Raw genomic sequence first — 17732 nt, forward strand, 5'->3', positions numbered from 1 at the left:
AAGCCCTCTACACTCCCTCCTCTCCTGATATCACCTTTTGCTCCCCCTGCCTAACCCCAACAACATCATGGAGAGTGGTCGGAACCCTTGGCTCTGACCACCTTCCAATCATCACCACCAAAACAAGATGCACCCCAGTTGGCCACAGACACACATACACCAATTACAAGAGAGCTAACTGGGAAGCTTTTACTGAAGAGACAGAACAACATTTTGAAACACTTAACAGTACACCAATCACAAATATAAACAATGCTGTGCACACTTTTAATACAATCATACAAAATGCAGACAAGAGATACATCCCTAGAGGCAACAGAAAATCACACAACCCCAACTTCACACCAGAAATCCAAGGCCTCATCAGACAATGTGACACACTTAAACACGATACCCCCACACCTATCCCTCAAAACATAGCAGACCAAATACAAACACTAAACACTGTGATTGCCAATAAAATACATGAACAAAAAACACAAAATTGGCAAAACTTTATCAATACACTTGATCACAAAACAAACACCAGCAAATTGTACAAAACACTCAACAGCATTACACTATCCAACAGTAACACAACACGCTCTCACACAGCAATAATCACAACAACAGATAATCTACCCTCAAACAGACAACAAGAAAACGCACTCATACGTCATTTTGCACAGACAAGCCATCTCACTTCTCACCCTGACGACCGACGCACCATTCGACGTAAGAAAGACTTTCCCACAGACTCAGACTATACACTCTTCATAGACAGTAAGACAAAACTCATAATACATAATCTCAAGCACTCATCTGCCTGTGGCCCTGATAACATAAGTAACATCCACCTAAAACACATTGGACCACAAGGTATACACGCACTCACAAACATTGCAAACTACAGCTATTCACACAACACTATACCTGACATCTGGAAGCATGGTAAAATAATCACCATTCCAAAACCGAACAAAGACCCAACAATCCCAACATCGCACCGCCCAATCACACTTCTCTGCACCCCCTCTAAAGTCATTGAACGCCTAATACTTAAACTTGTCACACCACATATTCCCCTTGCTGACTCACAACATGGTTTTAGGCCACTACACTCCACAAACACTCTTCTGACAAACCTCACACAAAGAATTTTAGATGGCATCAATTCAGATAGGCCCCACCAAAGAACACTTCTTATAACATTAGACATTAGTAAAGCTTTTGATGCTATCCCCCGCCACAACCTAACAAATAAAATATATAACACAGACATGCACAATAACACCAAAAGATGGCTGGCCAATTATCTGGCAGGTAGGAATGCTTACGTGTCATATAATGGCCAATCATCGCACATCAGAAACATTATGAACGGAGTACCACAGGGCTCAGTTCTATCCCCCACACTATTTAATCTATACATGCATGACTTACCCACACCAGACAACTCAGAAATACAAATCTCTTCCTACGCAGACGACATAACAATCACATGCACACATCGTAACACAGACAAAGCTGCAGAAATAATCCAGCCATACCTTGATACACTCAACACATGGTTCATCACAAACAGACTCAAAATAGCTCCAACCAAATCTACAGCAACACTTCTCACCAACTGGACAAAAGAACACAAATACATACCTCATCTCTACATCAACAACACTCTAATACCACACACAAACACATCGAAAATTCTTGGTGTAACATATGATACATCCATGTCTTTCAAACAACACATCACAAACATAAAAAAACAAATGCACACCCAGACTTAACGCACTTAAGTCAATCACTGGAACAACATTTGGACAAAACAAAGAAACTAATATAACAATATACAAACAATGCATACGCTCAGTGATGAATTATGCGAGTCCTGCATGGGCTCCTTATCTCAGTGAGACACACCACAACACCCTTCAGATCATACAAAACAAAGCCCTAAAAACAATTACAGGCTGCACAAATACAACACCTACAGACCATTTACACCATGAAACAAAAGTTCTCAAAGTCAAGGACCACCTCAACATGAGAGGCACACGAACACTTGCCGCAGCCACCACAAACACATCACACCCGCTACACTACATAGCAGAACACCCACACACACCAAGAAACATTAAAACAACACCCAAAGACCTTTATCACGCACAGATACTCTCTTCTCTTCTTCCACAACCACCAAATACCAGCCTCCGGAAACATATTCATAATCATATCACTCACTGCTCCATTAACACACTGAAAGACAACACACTGCTGCATGCCAGACCCCCTGATATCCACCCTTCTGAATCCTCTCTCCCACGAAAGGACAGAGTCCACTTGGCCAGACTGCGGTGCGGTCACCACCCAGCACTTCTAAGCTACCAGAAGAGGCTGGATGACCGCATTGTGAACAGCTGCCCAGGATGTAACACTTCACCCCATACCATACAACACATAATGGAAGACTGCATTATACACAATCATGCACGCAAACAACACAACATACACTCTATAAAGGATTTGTGGGAAAACCCAGTTTCAGCTATGGCATTCCTTGGGGAGACGGGACTGCTCGGACAGACAGTCTAGGGAACGACAACAACAACAACTAATGTTTTCTCTTTCAAAGATCATTTCTTTAAACAAAAATTTGGTTGTTCGATGGGATCAAATCTTTCTCCAGTATTAGCAAATCTATATATGGAATATTTTGGGTCAGTTTTATTACCAAATATCAAACCACCAGACATGTTTTGGTATAGATACGTTGATGATGTTTTCACGTTATGGAACGAAGAATGGGGTTCCTTTAAAGAATTCTTTGATAAACTTAATAATTTGGCTAACATAAAATTTAAAGTAGAATGGGAAGTAGATAATAAATTGCCTTTTCTAGATATTTTAATAATAAGAAATCAGAATTGCTTGTCATTCACAGTTTATAGAAAACCTACCCACACTGGGAGTTACTTGCACTTTTTTAGCTACCATTCGGACAAAACAAAACAAAGTGTTGCTTCGGGCTTATTTTTACGAGCACTAAGAATTTGCAGCTCACAATATTTAGATACAGAAATAATAACTATAAAAAAACAACTTACAAGACTAGGATACCCGGATTGGTTCTTGCAAAAAGCCCTTAGCAAGGCTAAAATAAGTTTCCATAAATCTACTCCCCACTCTACTAAAAAACATAAATGGGATAATAAATGTATAAAATTACCCTATAATGATTCTATAAATGAAATGTCCCAATCATTACCTAAAGAAAATATCAATGTGATCTTCAATTATCCTAATACCTTGTTTAGGAAAATAGTTAATGTACACTGCAGACCATTAAGCGACATTAACCCAGGTGTATACAAGTTGCCATGTTTAGATTGTGATACTGTTTATTGGGGACAAACTGGAAGAGATTTGGCAACCAGAATTAAAGAGCATAAAAATTCTGTAAAATATGGTCAACAAAATTCCGCGGTATTTCAGCACATTGCCAATAAAGATCACCGCATGCATTGGGATGATGCTGAAATAATTTATAAATCAACATGTAGCTTCAAAAGGAAAATAATTGAGTCTTCCCTGATTAAATATCTCCCTAATTTCAACATATCAAATGGTCAGTGGTCACCTGACTGCATTACCACCTCAGCAGTCAGCCAAGTACTACCTCATATACTCCAAGGTCACAAAACCCCACGCGACCTGCGGAGCATCGGTCACGTTACCTGAGCTTGTTCCTTTTCCCACCTCACATTTTTGTATATAAGCATATGCCTTCCACTATGTATTCATTCTGCTGAAGAGGGTCACAGTTAGTGATCGAAATATACAAAACGTTCGACATTAGTGTCTTCTTTTTCCGACTGTGGGATAAAAAGTATATTTTATCAATGTGCTACGACATTACTTTATAGTTTATTATTATTTATTTAAGCTTTTCTTAGTCAAAAATATTACACCTCTATCCTGTTTTTCCTTTCTATTTTTCATCCAATGGTTGTACAGACCTTGTCCCACAGTGTTTGGTGGTAGAGGACTTTCTAATTTTGTTTCTACAATTCCCATTACATCTGGTTTTTCTAAAGCCAGATAGTCATTTAATTCGTTCAGTCCTGAAATCATTCTGTGTGGGTATAAGCTATTTTTAATTTTTTCCTTTCTTGTTCTTTTCTAATTTGCAACCTTTTTTTAGATAAAACATTTTCTTAGCCTTAAGTCCAAACCTCCCTCTCTCTCTCTCTCTCAAAAAAAAAAAAAAAAAAAAAAAAAAAAATCAGTCTCCATTCTTTTTTCATTTGCTTCATTTCTAAGTTCCTTTTCTTTTTCTTCATCACTCAATTCTTTTTTTATCCACAAGCCGCGGGCTTCGCCCTCCCCGACTTCGCCAGGGGCTTGCTGCGCAAACAGCGGCCTTCGGCCGCAGCGCTCCACACTCTAATCCCACGATAGGGATCCCGTGCTGGGGATCCGGTGTTGGGGTTCCGCCCCGAGGCCGAGGCCGAACCCAAGGGACATTTTTTCCTGGTCAGTCCAAGGGAACATGGCGACCACTGAGGACTTGCGACCACTAAGGACTTGCGACCACTGAGGATTTGCAACCACTGAGGACTTGCGACCACTAAGGACTTGCGACCTTTGAGGACTTGTTACCTTGGAGGACCTATTACTATGGAGGACTTGTTACCTTGGAGGACTTGTTACCTTGGAGGACTTGTTACCTTGGAGGACTTATTACCTTGGAGGACTTATTACCTTGGAGGACTTATTATCTTGGAGGATTTATTACCTTGGAGGATTGACAACCTCGTAGGACTTGCAACTTCAGAGGACTTGCACCCTCGTAGGACTTACGACCTCGGAGGACTTGCAGCCTCGAAGGGCTTACAACTTCGGAGGACTTGCACCCTCGGAGGACTTGCACCCTCGGAGGACTTGCACCCTCGGAGGACTGGCACCCTCGGAGGACTGGCACCCTCGGAGGACTGGGACCCTCGGAGGACTGGGACCCTCGGAGGACTGTCACCCTCGGAGGATTTGCACCCTCAGAGGATTTGCACCCTGGGAGGACTTGCACCCTCGGAGGACTTGCACCCTCGGAGAACTTACAGCCTCGAAAGGCTTACTGCCTCGGAGAACTTACGACCTTGGAGGACTTACAGACCCCCTCTCCAAGACATGTAACATTTTTAAAATGTGTCACCTTTGAAATGGTTTAATTTAATTTATTATCAGTAACGATGATCGTCCATGGCTCAACAATGATCGTCCACGGCTCAACGATGATCGTCCATGGCTCAACAATGATCGTTCTTGACTCAACGATTATAGTCCATTGCTCAACGATGATCATCCATTGCTCAACGATGATCGTTCACGGCTCAACGATCATCATCCACGGCTCAACCATGATCATCCATGGCTCAGCGATGATCGTCCACGGCTCAACGATGATCGTCCATGGTTCAACGATGATCGTCCATGGCTCAACGATGATCGTTCTTGACTCAACGATGATCGTTCTTGACTCAACGATGATCATCCACGGTTCAACGATGATGGTCCATGGCCTAACGATGATCATCCACGGCTCAACAATGATCGTCCACGGCTCAACTATGATTGTCCACGGCTCAACGATGATCATTCTTGACTCAACAACGCCCATGGCTCAACGATGATCGTTCTTGACTCAATGATTCATCCACGGCTCAACGATGATCGTCCATTGCTCAACGATGATCGTTCACGGCTCAACGATAATCATCCACGGCTCAACGATGATCATCCACGGCCCAACGATGATCGTCCACGGCCCAACGATGATCGCCCACGGCTCAACGATGATAGTCCATAGCTCAACGACGATCGTTCTTGACTCAACGATGATCGTCCACGGCTCAACGATGATCGTCCACGGCTCAACGATGATCGTCCATGGCTCAACGATGATCGTCCACGGCTCAACGATGATCGTCCACGGCTCAACGATGATCGTCCACGGCTCAACTATGATCGTCCACGGCTCAACGATGATCATTCTTGACTCAACGATGATCGTCCACGGCTCAACAATGATCGTTCTTGACCTTGACTGAACCATGATCATCCACGGCTCAACGATGATCGTCCACGGCTCAACGATGATCGTCCACGGCTCAACGATGATTGTACACGGCTCAATGATGATCGTCCATGGCATGTAACATTTTTAAAATGTGTCACTTTTGAAATGGTTTAATTTTGTGTGTATATATATATATATATATATATATATATATATATATATATATATATATATACATAGACATAGAAAATGTCCCAAGGCACCGGCTACGCCGTGGGTGCCTTGGCCTTCTTTAATTCTTGAGTTATTTCTTCTTTCTCCTTCTTCAATTCTTCTTTTTCTTGGAAAGTCCTTTCCCAAACCTTAAGGGGGACCGACACATCTGATTCCAATTCGTCGACGACATAGTCGTAATCAGGCAGGATCATTGCCGTTGCGGCTTCTTCACTAATATTGTAAGCTGAAGCAGGAATCTCAACAGATCCCAATTCAGGTTCCTCTTCTGGAATTAACTGCTCCCTGTCGATACCTTCCACTAAAGACTCTCCCTCCCTAATGGATGGCATGTCCGAAAAAAATTCTTTATATACCACGTTTGTCGGATTTTTCGCCACACATTCACCATTAACCTTATGGTAACCTCGGAAGATAATTAATGAGTCCCAATTTGTAACCCTTGAACATGCCACATAGGGCTGTCCATGGGCAAAACAATCGGACGAATCCAACAATAACACACATTTGTCAAAAGTTTGCCCTTGCGACTTATTAATTGTCATAGCAAAACTTAATTTGAAGGGGAATTGTCTCATTTTCCAAGTGCAAGTCGAGCGAAGTAATCGGTGGGAAGCTCCTATGGCTTGGGAACTTGAAGATCTTCCAAGAGTACACATAATTTTTGTTATTTCGTAACATATTGTTGAACCCCAATATTTTCCTATGGAATCTCTTAATTGTGGCTGTTACTGAGTTTTTTTTTTTTTTTGAGTGAGGCATAAATTAAAAAAAAACTGTTTTTCCTTGAGTTTGCGTTTTTTGATATAATAATTGTATTTCTGATCGATGTAATACTTTTGGTATTCCTCGTGACAGCTTTTACCAACACTCTTGGTAAAATTCTTGTATCCAGTAAAATCTTGTTTCATAAACTTTTCCGATTTTCCTCTTTAATTTCTTCGTCATAACCACCACTCTTAGTAAAATTCTTGTATCCTGCAAAATAATGTTTCATAAACAATTCCGATTCTTCCTCTTTAATTTCTTCGTCGAAATCTATTATGAGATCGTACTCATGAATATTGTTGAACCCCATTATTTTCCTATGGAATCTCTTAATTGTGGATGTTACTGAGGTTTTTTGAGTGAGGCGCAAAGTTGGGGAAACTTATTCTTGTGCTTCCTGCCCTTCGCTCGCGGCCAATCAATCGTCTCCGTTGCCGTGACGTCAGTGTTCTCGTCCAATCAGTCGTCTCCATTGCCGTGACGTCACCACTCTCGACCAATCAGTTATCTCCGTTGCCATGACGTCACCAGTCTCTCAGCCAATCAGAATCCTTACACAATGGGACATTTTTGCCGGATTTTGGAAGGTGGTCATAAAAACGCCAGGAAATTTTCAAAACTGAAAAACTTTATTTTTTTTATGTATATAGATACATTTTTGTAATGCTCACTATTTGCTAATTTTATTGTTTAGATAGTACTTCTGCTGTCATTTGAGACCTAAGTTTTATTTTCAATAGCCTATATTGTTTTTCTTATGACTCTTTTCTCACTCTATGCATACATACATACATCACATACATTTACCATAGGCTTTTTTCCCCTTACACAGGGGGGTAGCCAAAAATAAAAAGGAATAGAAACCACTCCCACCCATTCCATCCTTTACATATTTCACTCCCTTCCCCCCTCCCTCTCATCTTGGCACCTCTTGGATGATGGGTCATCCCTGCATCCTGTCTACTGCCCTGGGTCAGAAGCAGTGTTGCAAGACACAGCACATCCACAGCAAGGCTGCTTCATTAATTCTGCAACCCCCCCTCTTCATCCCCTCATGTAGAAAAGGAGAAGACGGGGAGAAATCCCTTCAGGCTGCGTATAAATATTCCTCATACATACTTCCTCACCCCCCATCCCCCAACCACTCCCCCTTATGCATCACAGCATTATCCATACACAACCCTTCTCCATTCACCCCTATCTTTGTCCTCTTCCATCCTTCCTCCAACAGACATTCCTCTCTTTTGGAATGCCCCTTTACTCCATCCATCCATCTCATCCTAGGACGTCCCCTCATATTCACTCCCTCCACCTCTGCCTTCCACACCTCTTTTACTAGTCTTTCTTCACTCATTCTTTCCATGTGTCCAAACCATCCCAATACTCTTTCTTCAACTCTATCACCCAACTCCCTTTCCACCCCTGTTCTCCTCCTCACCTCATTTCTCACTCTATCCAACCCCTATCATACTTCTCAGACATTTGATCTCAAACACATTCAAACTCCTCTCTTATGTTCCATGTTTCTGCCCTGTACAGTGCTGTCGGCACAATCACTTCTTCATATAACCTCCTCTTAGCATCCATTCACAGATGTCTATTTCTCATTACACTTTTTAATCAACCAAGGCATTTACTCGGTTCTCTCAATCTACATTCTACCTCCACCTCAACTCCTCCCTTTCCTGCCACATTCACACCCAAGTATCTAAAACTATCCACTTCCTCCAGTCTCTCACCCTTAATGCTCACTTCCAATCTGCAGCCACTCTCTCCCCTTGTACATCTCATCACCTTACTTTTACCCACATTAATCTTCAACTTCCTTTTTTCACACACCTTCTCAAACTCTGTCACTAACTTCCTCAATCCCTCCTCTAATCCTGCTACAAGTGCAGTGTTATCCCCAAACTTTTAACACATCCCTGACAAAGTCCCACCTTCACCTCAAACCACTCTCTCTTTCCATTTCTGATCCTAACACAAGCTCTACTACTCTCATAAAAATTCTTGACTGCTCTTAACAGCTTTCCTCCTATCCCATATATTTGCAATACCTCCTACAGTGCCTTCCTGTCTACCCTGTCATAAGCCTTTTCCAAATCCATAAAAACCCAAAAAATATCCTTACCTTTTCCTATAGTTTTCTCACATATCTGTAGTGGACCTTTTAATATTGTCTCCACAATTCCCATTATGTCTTGTTTTTCTACTACCAGATAGTCGTTTAATTTGTTTAGTCCTGAAATCATGCTGTGTTGTTATACATTGTTTTTCATTTTTCATTTCTCCTTTTTTGTTTATTACATTTCCCTCCGGTCTATTAATCTATAAAAAAAATACTCATTATTTTCAGTAACTATTCTTCACTCGTTTTTTTTTTTTTTTTTTTTTTATTAATTTCTTAGCGTCTTTTCCCTGTTATTTTTCATCACCCTTTTTTTTTTTTTTTATCCTTACATTTTTGTAATTTTCACTATTTGCCATCTTTGCTGTTTGTGATAGTACTTCTGCTATCATTTGAGAGTTTAGTTTGATTTTTAGTGGTATATATTTTTTTCTTGAGAGTATTGTCCCATCCTATGTGCTTCTATTTGTCCATTACTTGTCCCTCCTCTTGTAAGTCTTTCAGAATTTCTTTTGCAGTTTCTTTCTCTTCTTTTTCTCTTTGGTATCATGGTACATTATGGATTCCTATAATACCATAAACTACTATGCACTTTTTTTTATCCACTGTCTCTCTGACCCATTTCTCTTTTTCCTTAATTACTTTAATTACAGTTTCTTTAGCATTTTCTTCCACCTGTTGCTGTACTATTTCTTTAAAAGTTATTTTTTTATTTGTTTCACTTGCCACTAATCTTTTATTTCTTGGAGATGTGTCTCTTTGTTTCTCCAACTTTCTCAGTCACCACTTGTATTTGTTTTTTCACTTCTTTTTCAAAGCTTCATTTTTGTTTTTAATCTTCATTTTTCATTCTTTTGTTTTATTTTTGACTATGTTTAATTCCTTTTTTTAGATCATTAAGCTCTGTTAGTTTTCGGCATTAGATATTTTTTTTAGTTGGTTCACCTCTCTATACATTGCCCTGTATTCAGCTTTCAGAACCATTAGTTCCTCTATCAATTCTGCAATCTCCCAATTTCTTAGGACATTTTCATATCTAGATTCTCTTTTCAGCTCTAAACCTCTACCTAGTATTCCACTTTCTTTTGTAAACCTGGGAAACACATTACTATCAAACCTTTGAGATGATATTGGGGTTTCAATCACACAAGATTTCTTAGGTATGACCCCAATGGTGATTCCACTCTGCTTACATCCAATCTTCTCTTCGTTGGTTCACTTTTTCGTCTTTCTCCTTCATCATTCTCCATTTTGTGTATTTAACAATAATGTTGAATTTACTCTATTTTATCATTTCGGTCACTCGATAAACACAGCTCTCTTTCCCAAATGTAAATACAAGCTAGGTGTTTCCTTTGAATTTATTGAAAAAGTGCTGTACTCGTACATCAGAGCTCGTTTCTAGCCATCCGTTCCCACCTGTGGTTCGCGCTCATGTAAATACAAACATATGCCTATTGCTATATAACATAATACAAAAAGAGAGAGAAATCTTACTTTTCACACCTTTGCTTGGGAATCTTAGAATCTGTGCATCAGTTTCATCATCAGAGCTGAAAATTAAACAACACATAAGTATCCTATGAAAGAAATTAAATCTACAATTTTTCTTATTTTTCAAATGCCATTATTTCAGGAGTTCCTTGATAACATCCACTGCCCTAACCTGCTATAATGACTAAGAAAATACATCTGTAGTAAGCTTATACCACTAAAGCAGTTGGTCATCACAAAATCCTGATTCAGAAACAAATTAGATGGAAGGGCATATGTTTGTGGGAAAACATCTGAGTGTCAAGCAGACACCTTGATAAAGATAGGGTTATAATTTAGCACCAATAATCCAGTATCTCAGACCAGGTTAAGAATATGCTACTGGAGTGAGGAATCCACACAAAAAAGCAATCAATCAATCAATCTGTTCTCTTTATTTTCTCTTGTAGGGGACCCATGGCCCCAAAACTAGAAACAACCATTGGATTGGCCCATAAGTCACTCAAGGAACAAATATTGTGTTGTTGTCAGGATTTAGTGAAAGTGGGGTAGTATCAGATAAGGTGTTCAGTGCCTTTTGAATGGTTGCATTTGGGGCATTTTGTTCCTGTAGGTATACTTATTCTGTAATGTGCAAGTGTTGTTCTTACATCTCTTGGGAGGTATTTTTCTGTGGGGCTAATATCTGGAAGGGTTTGATGGAGAAGGGTATTGCATGGTCAGTTTTGGAGTGCTGGCTTTGTGATCTGAGTATTTACCTAATTTTATATCAGCAAATCACAATTCTGCTGAGGGTTCGCAAACATATGAGATATGCTCCGCCCAGCCGGTCCGACAGTTGCTTATGCGCTGCCATGCTGAACGGTCATCAAGATTGTTTACTCTGTCGCACGTAGATTTCAACCGTATCCCTGCTTACTAGTGTGTTTACAATGCTCATTTTATCATCTCATAAGCGTTTACAACGCTCTCATTTTGAGTTTTAACGAAACTCACTAAATTATCAGGTAAATACAACAATGTGCATACGACTCCGTCGGTCACAACCGCCATGTCGTCTTCCGACGAAACGCATACCCATACAAGCAGGAAGTTGGGCGCCTCCTCTCACGGAGGAGAAGCAAGCCAACATTCTCGCAAATACAAGCATAAATCAAGCAGGTCAAGCAACAGTACTTCCCATCGGGATAGAAATACTTGCGTTGGCGCTACGCATCGAAGTCTAGAAGACATGGCAACCCCCCCCTCCCCCACCCCCCGACGGCTCCAAGTACATGACGACTCTTCAGCCCCTTGGCACACAGTACTGCAAGCCATCACTGAACTGAGGAGTGATATGGATCAACTAAAAGCGGAGAGGCGGCAAGATGTTTCGCAGAGGCCGGAAACCCACAACGATGCCAGACCGGGCACTAGTTCAACCAGGAAGGAAGCAGGGCCTGTTACGCCCTCTCCAGGTAACTTTTCGGGTTTTATCTCCGACGGAAGCAGCAGTGAAGAAGGTGAGTTGCATGAAGATTTCCCCATTGGCAGTATTTTGATGCAGTCCTCTAAGGCTTTCGGCCCAGTTGAAGAAGTCTCCGGAGATGTTGCCAAACATGTGGCAGACATGGTCAATCAAATATTTGACCACGGCATGAGGGAGGACACCTATAAAGAAATTGCGGAGGACGAGAGTACCAAGAGGCCCGGTAATTGCCCTGCTTTATCCCCAGTTGAGTGCAATATGCAAATTTTGGAGGCGCTAAAACAGGACGCTAAAAAAGCAGACTTACGCATGAAGGAAGTCAATAAAGATATAACTAAGGCAGCTTCCATCATCATCAAGTCACTTTCGGTGCTTGACAAAGTGGCCCAGGATGAAGGTAACGCTGTGGTGGCCCATGAGGTGGGCATGATCAATGGTGCTCTGGCACTGTTAGGTCATGCCAACTACCGTAACAACTTGGTTCGCCGTTTTAACATCAAACGGGAAATAAATCAAAAGTACTCACACCTATGCTCTGACAAAGTGCCCATGTCACGCTTTCTGTTTGGGGATGACCTCTCGCAATCCGCAAGACAAATTGAAGAGGCGGAAAAACTCAAAAGCAAAATCACAGCCAAATCCCCCTTTCCATCCTGGAAGCCAGGCGCATGGAAGTTTGGAAGTGGGAAGACAAGAACCCAATTTAAAGGACACACAAGATTTCAACCCTATGGACAGCGGAGGCTAGGACATAGGGGAGACCAGAGGCCTTACTACGCTCGGCAGGCCTTGGATTAAAAAAACTCCAAAGGCAGGGGACGCAGCACTCCCCGACAATAAACCAGGCAAGTATCAACTTTGTGGCAGGTTCCCTTCACAGATTTGTGCATGAGTGGCAAAAAATCACTAGTGATACATATATTCTAGACATAGTTGGAGAACTTTGAACAAGCTATCAGACTGAAAAATGAAGGGGACTATATGGCATCTGTGGATCTTAAACATGCCTACTACTCTATTAGAATAGCGGAAGAACAGCAAAAATTCCTTTGCTTTCAATGGTATGGCAATGTTTATCAGTTCAACTGTCTCCCAAATGGAATCTCAGAAGGACCCAGACTTTTTACCAAACTCATGAAACCTATCTTTGCTACTTTAAGAGAAAAAGGCTTTACCATCACCAGCTTTATTGATGACACTCATGTGCAGTGCTTCTCTTTCTGGATGCTATGATTGCATTAATTCTACCATTGAATTACTCACGAAAATGGGCTTCTGTATTAACGTTGCGAAATCCGTGCTAGAACCCACTAAAAGTATCGAATATCTTGGCAATGTCATTGACTCAGACAAAATGATTGTTACCTTACCAATACGTAGGAAAGAAAGAATTCTACTTGGATGTAAACAACTAATAGCTAAGACTAGTGACAAAATCAGAGAAGTAGCCAGGGTGATTGGGCTTCTAGTTGCTGCCCTTCCCAGCTGTGGAACTTGGAAAGTTACACTATCGTCACCTTGAATCGGCAAAGATTACAGCATTGCGAAGGAGTTATGGGAACTTTGAGGATAAAATGTTGATCACCGACGAAATGAAAATGGATCTGACTTGGTGGATCAAACACGTTGAGACCCAACATAGGCGAATAATTCACCCAACTCCTGAAATTGTCTTATACTCAGATGCTTCAGACTTAGGTTGGGGTGGCTGCATAAATCATCAGTCAGTCAATGGAAGATGGACGACAGAGGAAAAGAAGCTTCATATTAATGCCCGGGAACTCTTAGCTGTGCTCCTTACATTAAAATCTTTTGCAAATGAGGTCAGAGGAAAGCACATCAAAGTTTTCTGTGACAACACTACAGCAGTTAACTACATCAATGAAATGGGAGGCACTAAGTTGGTAGCATGTAACAATGTCTCCTCTGATATTTGGAACTGGTGTCTAAACAATGATGCCTGGATCACATGTTCCTACATTCCCGGGAGTGATAATACTTTGGCTGATACAGGATTCAGGAACTTCAATGACAGACAGAAGTTGGATGAGAATTTTTTTTAAGAAATTAAGCATCATTTTTGGCACACCCAACATTGATCTATTTGCATCTAGGTTGAACAAACAAGTGCCTCAGTTTTGCTCCTGGAGGCCAGACCCAGAATCAAATTATTGTGATGCATTCAACCTTAATTGGGCAACATTAGGTCTCATCTACATTTTCCCCCCTTTCTCCCTGATCGCTAGATGCCTGCAGAAGTTAAGAGCAGAAGGGGCCAGAGGTTGGATGATAGTTCCATTTTGGTTATCACAGCCCTGGATGGGAGCACTACTCAGGCTGCTCGTAGAAGATCCAATAATCATAATGAGGAGAAAGAAAGTGCTGGTGTGGCCCCTGTCGACGGAAGAACATCCCATCATGTCCCATACCAGATTGATGGCCTGTCTACTTTCCGGGAAAGCCTGCGAGAACGAGGCATATCTGAAAAAGGTACGGACCGTATCTTGGCATCATGGAAACCTGGAACTAGCAAACAATACAGATCACATATCAACAGGTGGGCACAATTTTGTCATAGACGGGACATCAATCCCACTACTCCCATTGTAACTGACGTCATAAACTTCTTAACAGAAACTTTCCACAGAGGTGTGGGTTACAACAGTATTAACACAGCGAGGGGGGCCCTATCCTCGCTGGGGATAGTTGTGGATGGATGCAGGGCAGGCAACCATCCCCTAGTCATCAGGTTAATGAGGGGAGTTTTCAACCTGAGGCCTTCAATGCCTAGATATAAGGACACCTGGGATGTCAAACCTGTATTAACAAAACTGAAACAGTTGGAACCCTTACAGTCTCTCCCACTGAAAGAACTTACACTCAAACTAGTAATGCTGATGGCACTTACACAAGCTGCCAGAGTTCAGACCCTACACTTACTAGTACTCAAGAATATAAGCATAAAGGAAGAAGCTATTTCAGTCTGGTTAGGGGACAACATTAAACAATGTCGCCCTGGATTTAACATTCAGTCTGTGAAGTTCTTTCCCTACACTAAGGACGAAAGTTTGTGTGTGTGCAGGACTTTGCGCACATATCTGGAAAAAACGGAACACCTCCGAGACGAGACAGGGAAGAAGGATGGAAGACTCCTCATAAGCTTCATCAAACCGCACAAACCGGTATCAAGAGACACAATTGCAAGATGGATCAAGCATGTACTTACTATCTCTGGAATTGACTCTACCAAATACACAGCGAGCAGTGTCCGCTCGGCTGCTGCCTCTCAAGCTAGATCCATGTCCGTACCTATACGCCACATCATGTCCAAAGCTGGATGGTCAAGAGAATCGACCTTTGCCAAACACTACAACAAGGAAATTGTACAGGAGGGAGACCCATTCCAAGATGCAGTACTGGATTAGCTTGGGCACACTAAATTTGAAATGGAAGAATTATGGAACGGCCCCAACTTCACCTGCCTAAGAACTTCTGAGGCACGACACCCACATGTCTTCAAAACCTCATATGTTTGCGAACCCTCAGCAGAATTGTGATTTGCTGATATAAAATTACTGAAGTACATGAGACTTACTGTAGGTTAGTTGAGATGTGCTTCTGGTTTTATGAAGGAATTAATTCTGCTGAAGGGTAAGCTTTCATATGCCCTCCTCTCCTCCCCTTACATGTAACCAACTGGGAATCTCTTCATTACAAAATAATCATGTTCCAGGTTCTCATGTGGGTGTTCGTATTATTCAAAGACTGTTGGACCGGCTGGGCGGAGCATATCTCATATGAATGCTTACCCTTCAGCAGAATTGATTTGCTTCATAAAACCAGAAGCACATCTCAACTAACCTACGGTAAGTCTCATGTACTTCAGTAATTTTACCTAATTGTAATATACACTGGAACTTCACTTAACAGATATAATTTGTTCCTGAATCTTACTCATAATGTGAAACATTCATTAAGCAAAAAAAAATTCCCCAAAGGAATCAATGTAAAATATGATAATGTGTCCCATGCTTAAGAGAAAATATAAAGAAATATGTAATATCTAAAATAGTTTTATAAATTAATAAATAAAATAAATAAATATGATGTACAGTAAATAAACTTGGGAAAGAATAATTAGTAAAATCAAATAAAAATATATATACTGTTGCAATTTATGAAAAAGAAGGTAGCTCCTGGTACAAGAGAGATGGAGACTGGGGGAAGATTATTGAGGTAGAGGAGAATCTTCCAAGGGAGATTCCTCTTCACTCACTGCTACAATGGTCTTGACTGACTCACTAGCTTTAAATCTTTTAGAAACATTGGCACAACTGGCACTTTAATCCTTTTCCACTAGAAAGCTCTCTAGACATTTGCTTTTGTCTATGCTTCAAAATTTGGCAAAAAAGTGATACGGCATTATTATTAGATAGATTTGTAGTGTGCATAGCCACTGCCTTATTAGGGCGACACTTCTCAGTCTATGATGAAACAGTTTACCATGCTTTAAGCATCTCCTTATTGCACTGGAAGGTTGTTCCTTTGCTGAGGCTGTTACTTCCTCCTCCCCTGAAACAGAATGTAACTCCATAAGCTCATTGGTGGTCAGCCCCTGTCTGTGCTCTTCCACAAGTTCATTGATGTCATTGTTATCCACCTCCAGCCCCATAGTCTTGGCCAAAGACACAATCTTGTTGACTACAGGCTCTACAGGCACTGACTCAAACCCCTCAAGGTCTTGTTCGACAACATTGTCTGGCCAAAGCCTCTTCCAAGCCAAAATAAGGGTTCTCTTGATGACCCTCTCCTATGCCTTGTCAATCATCTTGTGGTGGGCAATGATGTGGAATTGGTCTTTCCAAAACTCTGATAGTGAGATTGGTCCCCCTTAGTGACCTCAAAACAATACTCAAAGAGAGTGCGGGTGGAGGAAAAACAAGCAAAGATGGGCTGGAACTCCTTTATTGCTTATGCGTTTCGACCGACTCGGTCTTCTTCAGTAAACTGTCCACAAACAGCCTGAACCTTACAATTATACGCTCGAAGTTGAAAACTCCGACAGGTCATCCCGCTGGCTGTCTTGGGATTACCATTCCCATACCATGTATATGTTTCCCAATTGCATTTATTATCAATTTACTTGCTGCCATCAATAGACATATGAAACTTTCCCTGTCATTGTTATTTTCATAAGACTTAATATATGCAGTCTCAACCATTTTTCTCACTTTTATTATACTGTTACTATCCCTCTGTTATAATGTTCCCCAACCCCTTGTTACTGTCCTGTACCATTTCTCTGAATATTAATTTCTTTGTTTTGTCTACCCTGTTGTGGGGGACAATGCCAGCACCAAGTATTCCCACTTGGATCGTAAGAGGCAAGAAAAACGGGACGGGGATTGGGACTAGGCATCCTTCTCCCTGTAGCCCCACAGGGTACATTCCTAAAAAAATAGTAAAGGCATATGAGGGTCTAGGAGTTTTCCAACCAGTACCTTAAGGTTTGGTCCTTTTAATCTGCGTGGATGTGGTACACATGAAAGTAAAAGGGAAAAGATAGGTAGTATGGTTGTGAGAAA

General features: G+C 41.3%; 3 protein-coding genes across 3 annotated transcripts in view; 2 read left to right on the forward strand and 1 right to left on the reverse strand.

Annotated features, from left to right (window-relative positions):
* LOC143018990 (E2F-associated phosphoprotein-like) overlaps positions 1 to 17732 on the reverse strand; it is a 191062-nt gene that overhangs the window by 147385 nt on the left and 25945 nt on the right. Inside the window, exon 3 of the mRNA XM_076174718.1 lies at positions 10683 to 10738. Within this exon, the coding sequence (XP_076030833.1) occupies positions 10683 to 10738 (56 nt within the window). The remainder of the gene's footprint in view (positions 1 to 10682; positions 10739 to 17732) is intronic.
* On the forward strand, positions 11992 to 13060 carry LOC143030893 (uncharacterized). The gene has a single exon (XM_076194137.1). The coding sequence runs from the start codon at positions 12016 to 12018 to the stop codon at positions 12943 to 12945; it is 930 nt and encodes a 309-aa protein (XP_076050252.1). The 5' UTR covers positions 11992 to 12015; the 3' UTR covers positions 12946 to 13060.
* LOC143030903 (uncharacterized) lies at positions 14267 to 15719 on the forward strand. The gene is made up of 3 exons (XM_076194147.1): positions 14267 to 14618; positions 14651 to 14704; positions 14939 to 15719. Exons 1-3 carry the CDS (start codon positions 14434 to 14436, stop codon positions 15570 to 15572), a joined length of 873 nt encoding a protein of 290 aa, XP_076050262.1. The 5' UTR covers positions 14267 to 14433; the 3' UTR covers positions 15573 to 15719.

This window comes from Oratosquilla oratoria, chromosome 1 (assembly GCF_046742065.1).
Source record: "Oratosquilla oratoria isolate Oo_2021 chromosome 1, ASM4674206v1, whole genome shotgun sequence".
Taxonomy (NCBI): Eukaryota; Metazoa; Arthropoda; class Malacostraca; order Stomatopoda; family Squillidae; genus Oratosquilla; species Oratosquilla oratoria.

Bases quoted from the DNA above. Each gene is read 5' to 3' on its own strand.
- LOC143030893 (XM_076194137.1), top strand. From the start codon at position 12,016: ATGGATCAACTAAAAGCGGAGAGGCGGCAAGATGTTTCGCAGAGGCCG.
- LOC143030903 (XM_076194147.1), top strand. From the start codon at position 14,434: ATGATAGTTCCATTTTGGTTATCACAGCCCTGGATGGGAGCACTACTC. The intron at 14,619-14,650 runs CGAGGCATATCT...TACGGACCGTAT, and splicing joins TCCGGGAAAGCCTGCGAGAA to CTTGGCATCATGGAAACCTG. The intron at 14,705-14,938 runs GTGGGCACAATT...TTCAATGCCTAG, and splicing joins TACAGATCACATATCAACAG to ATATAAGGACACCTGGGATG.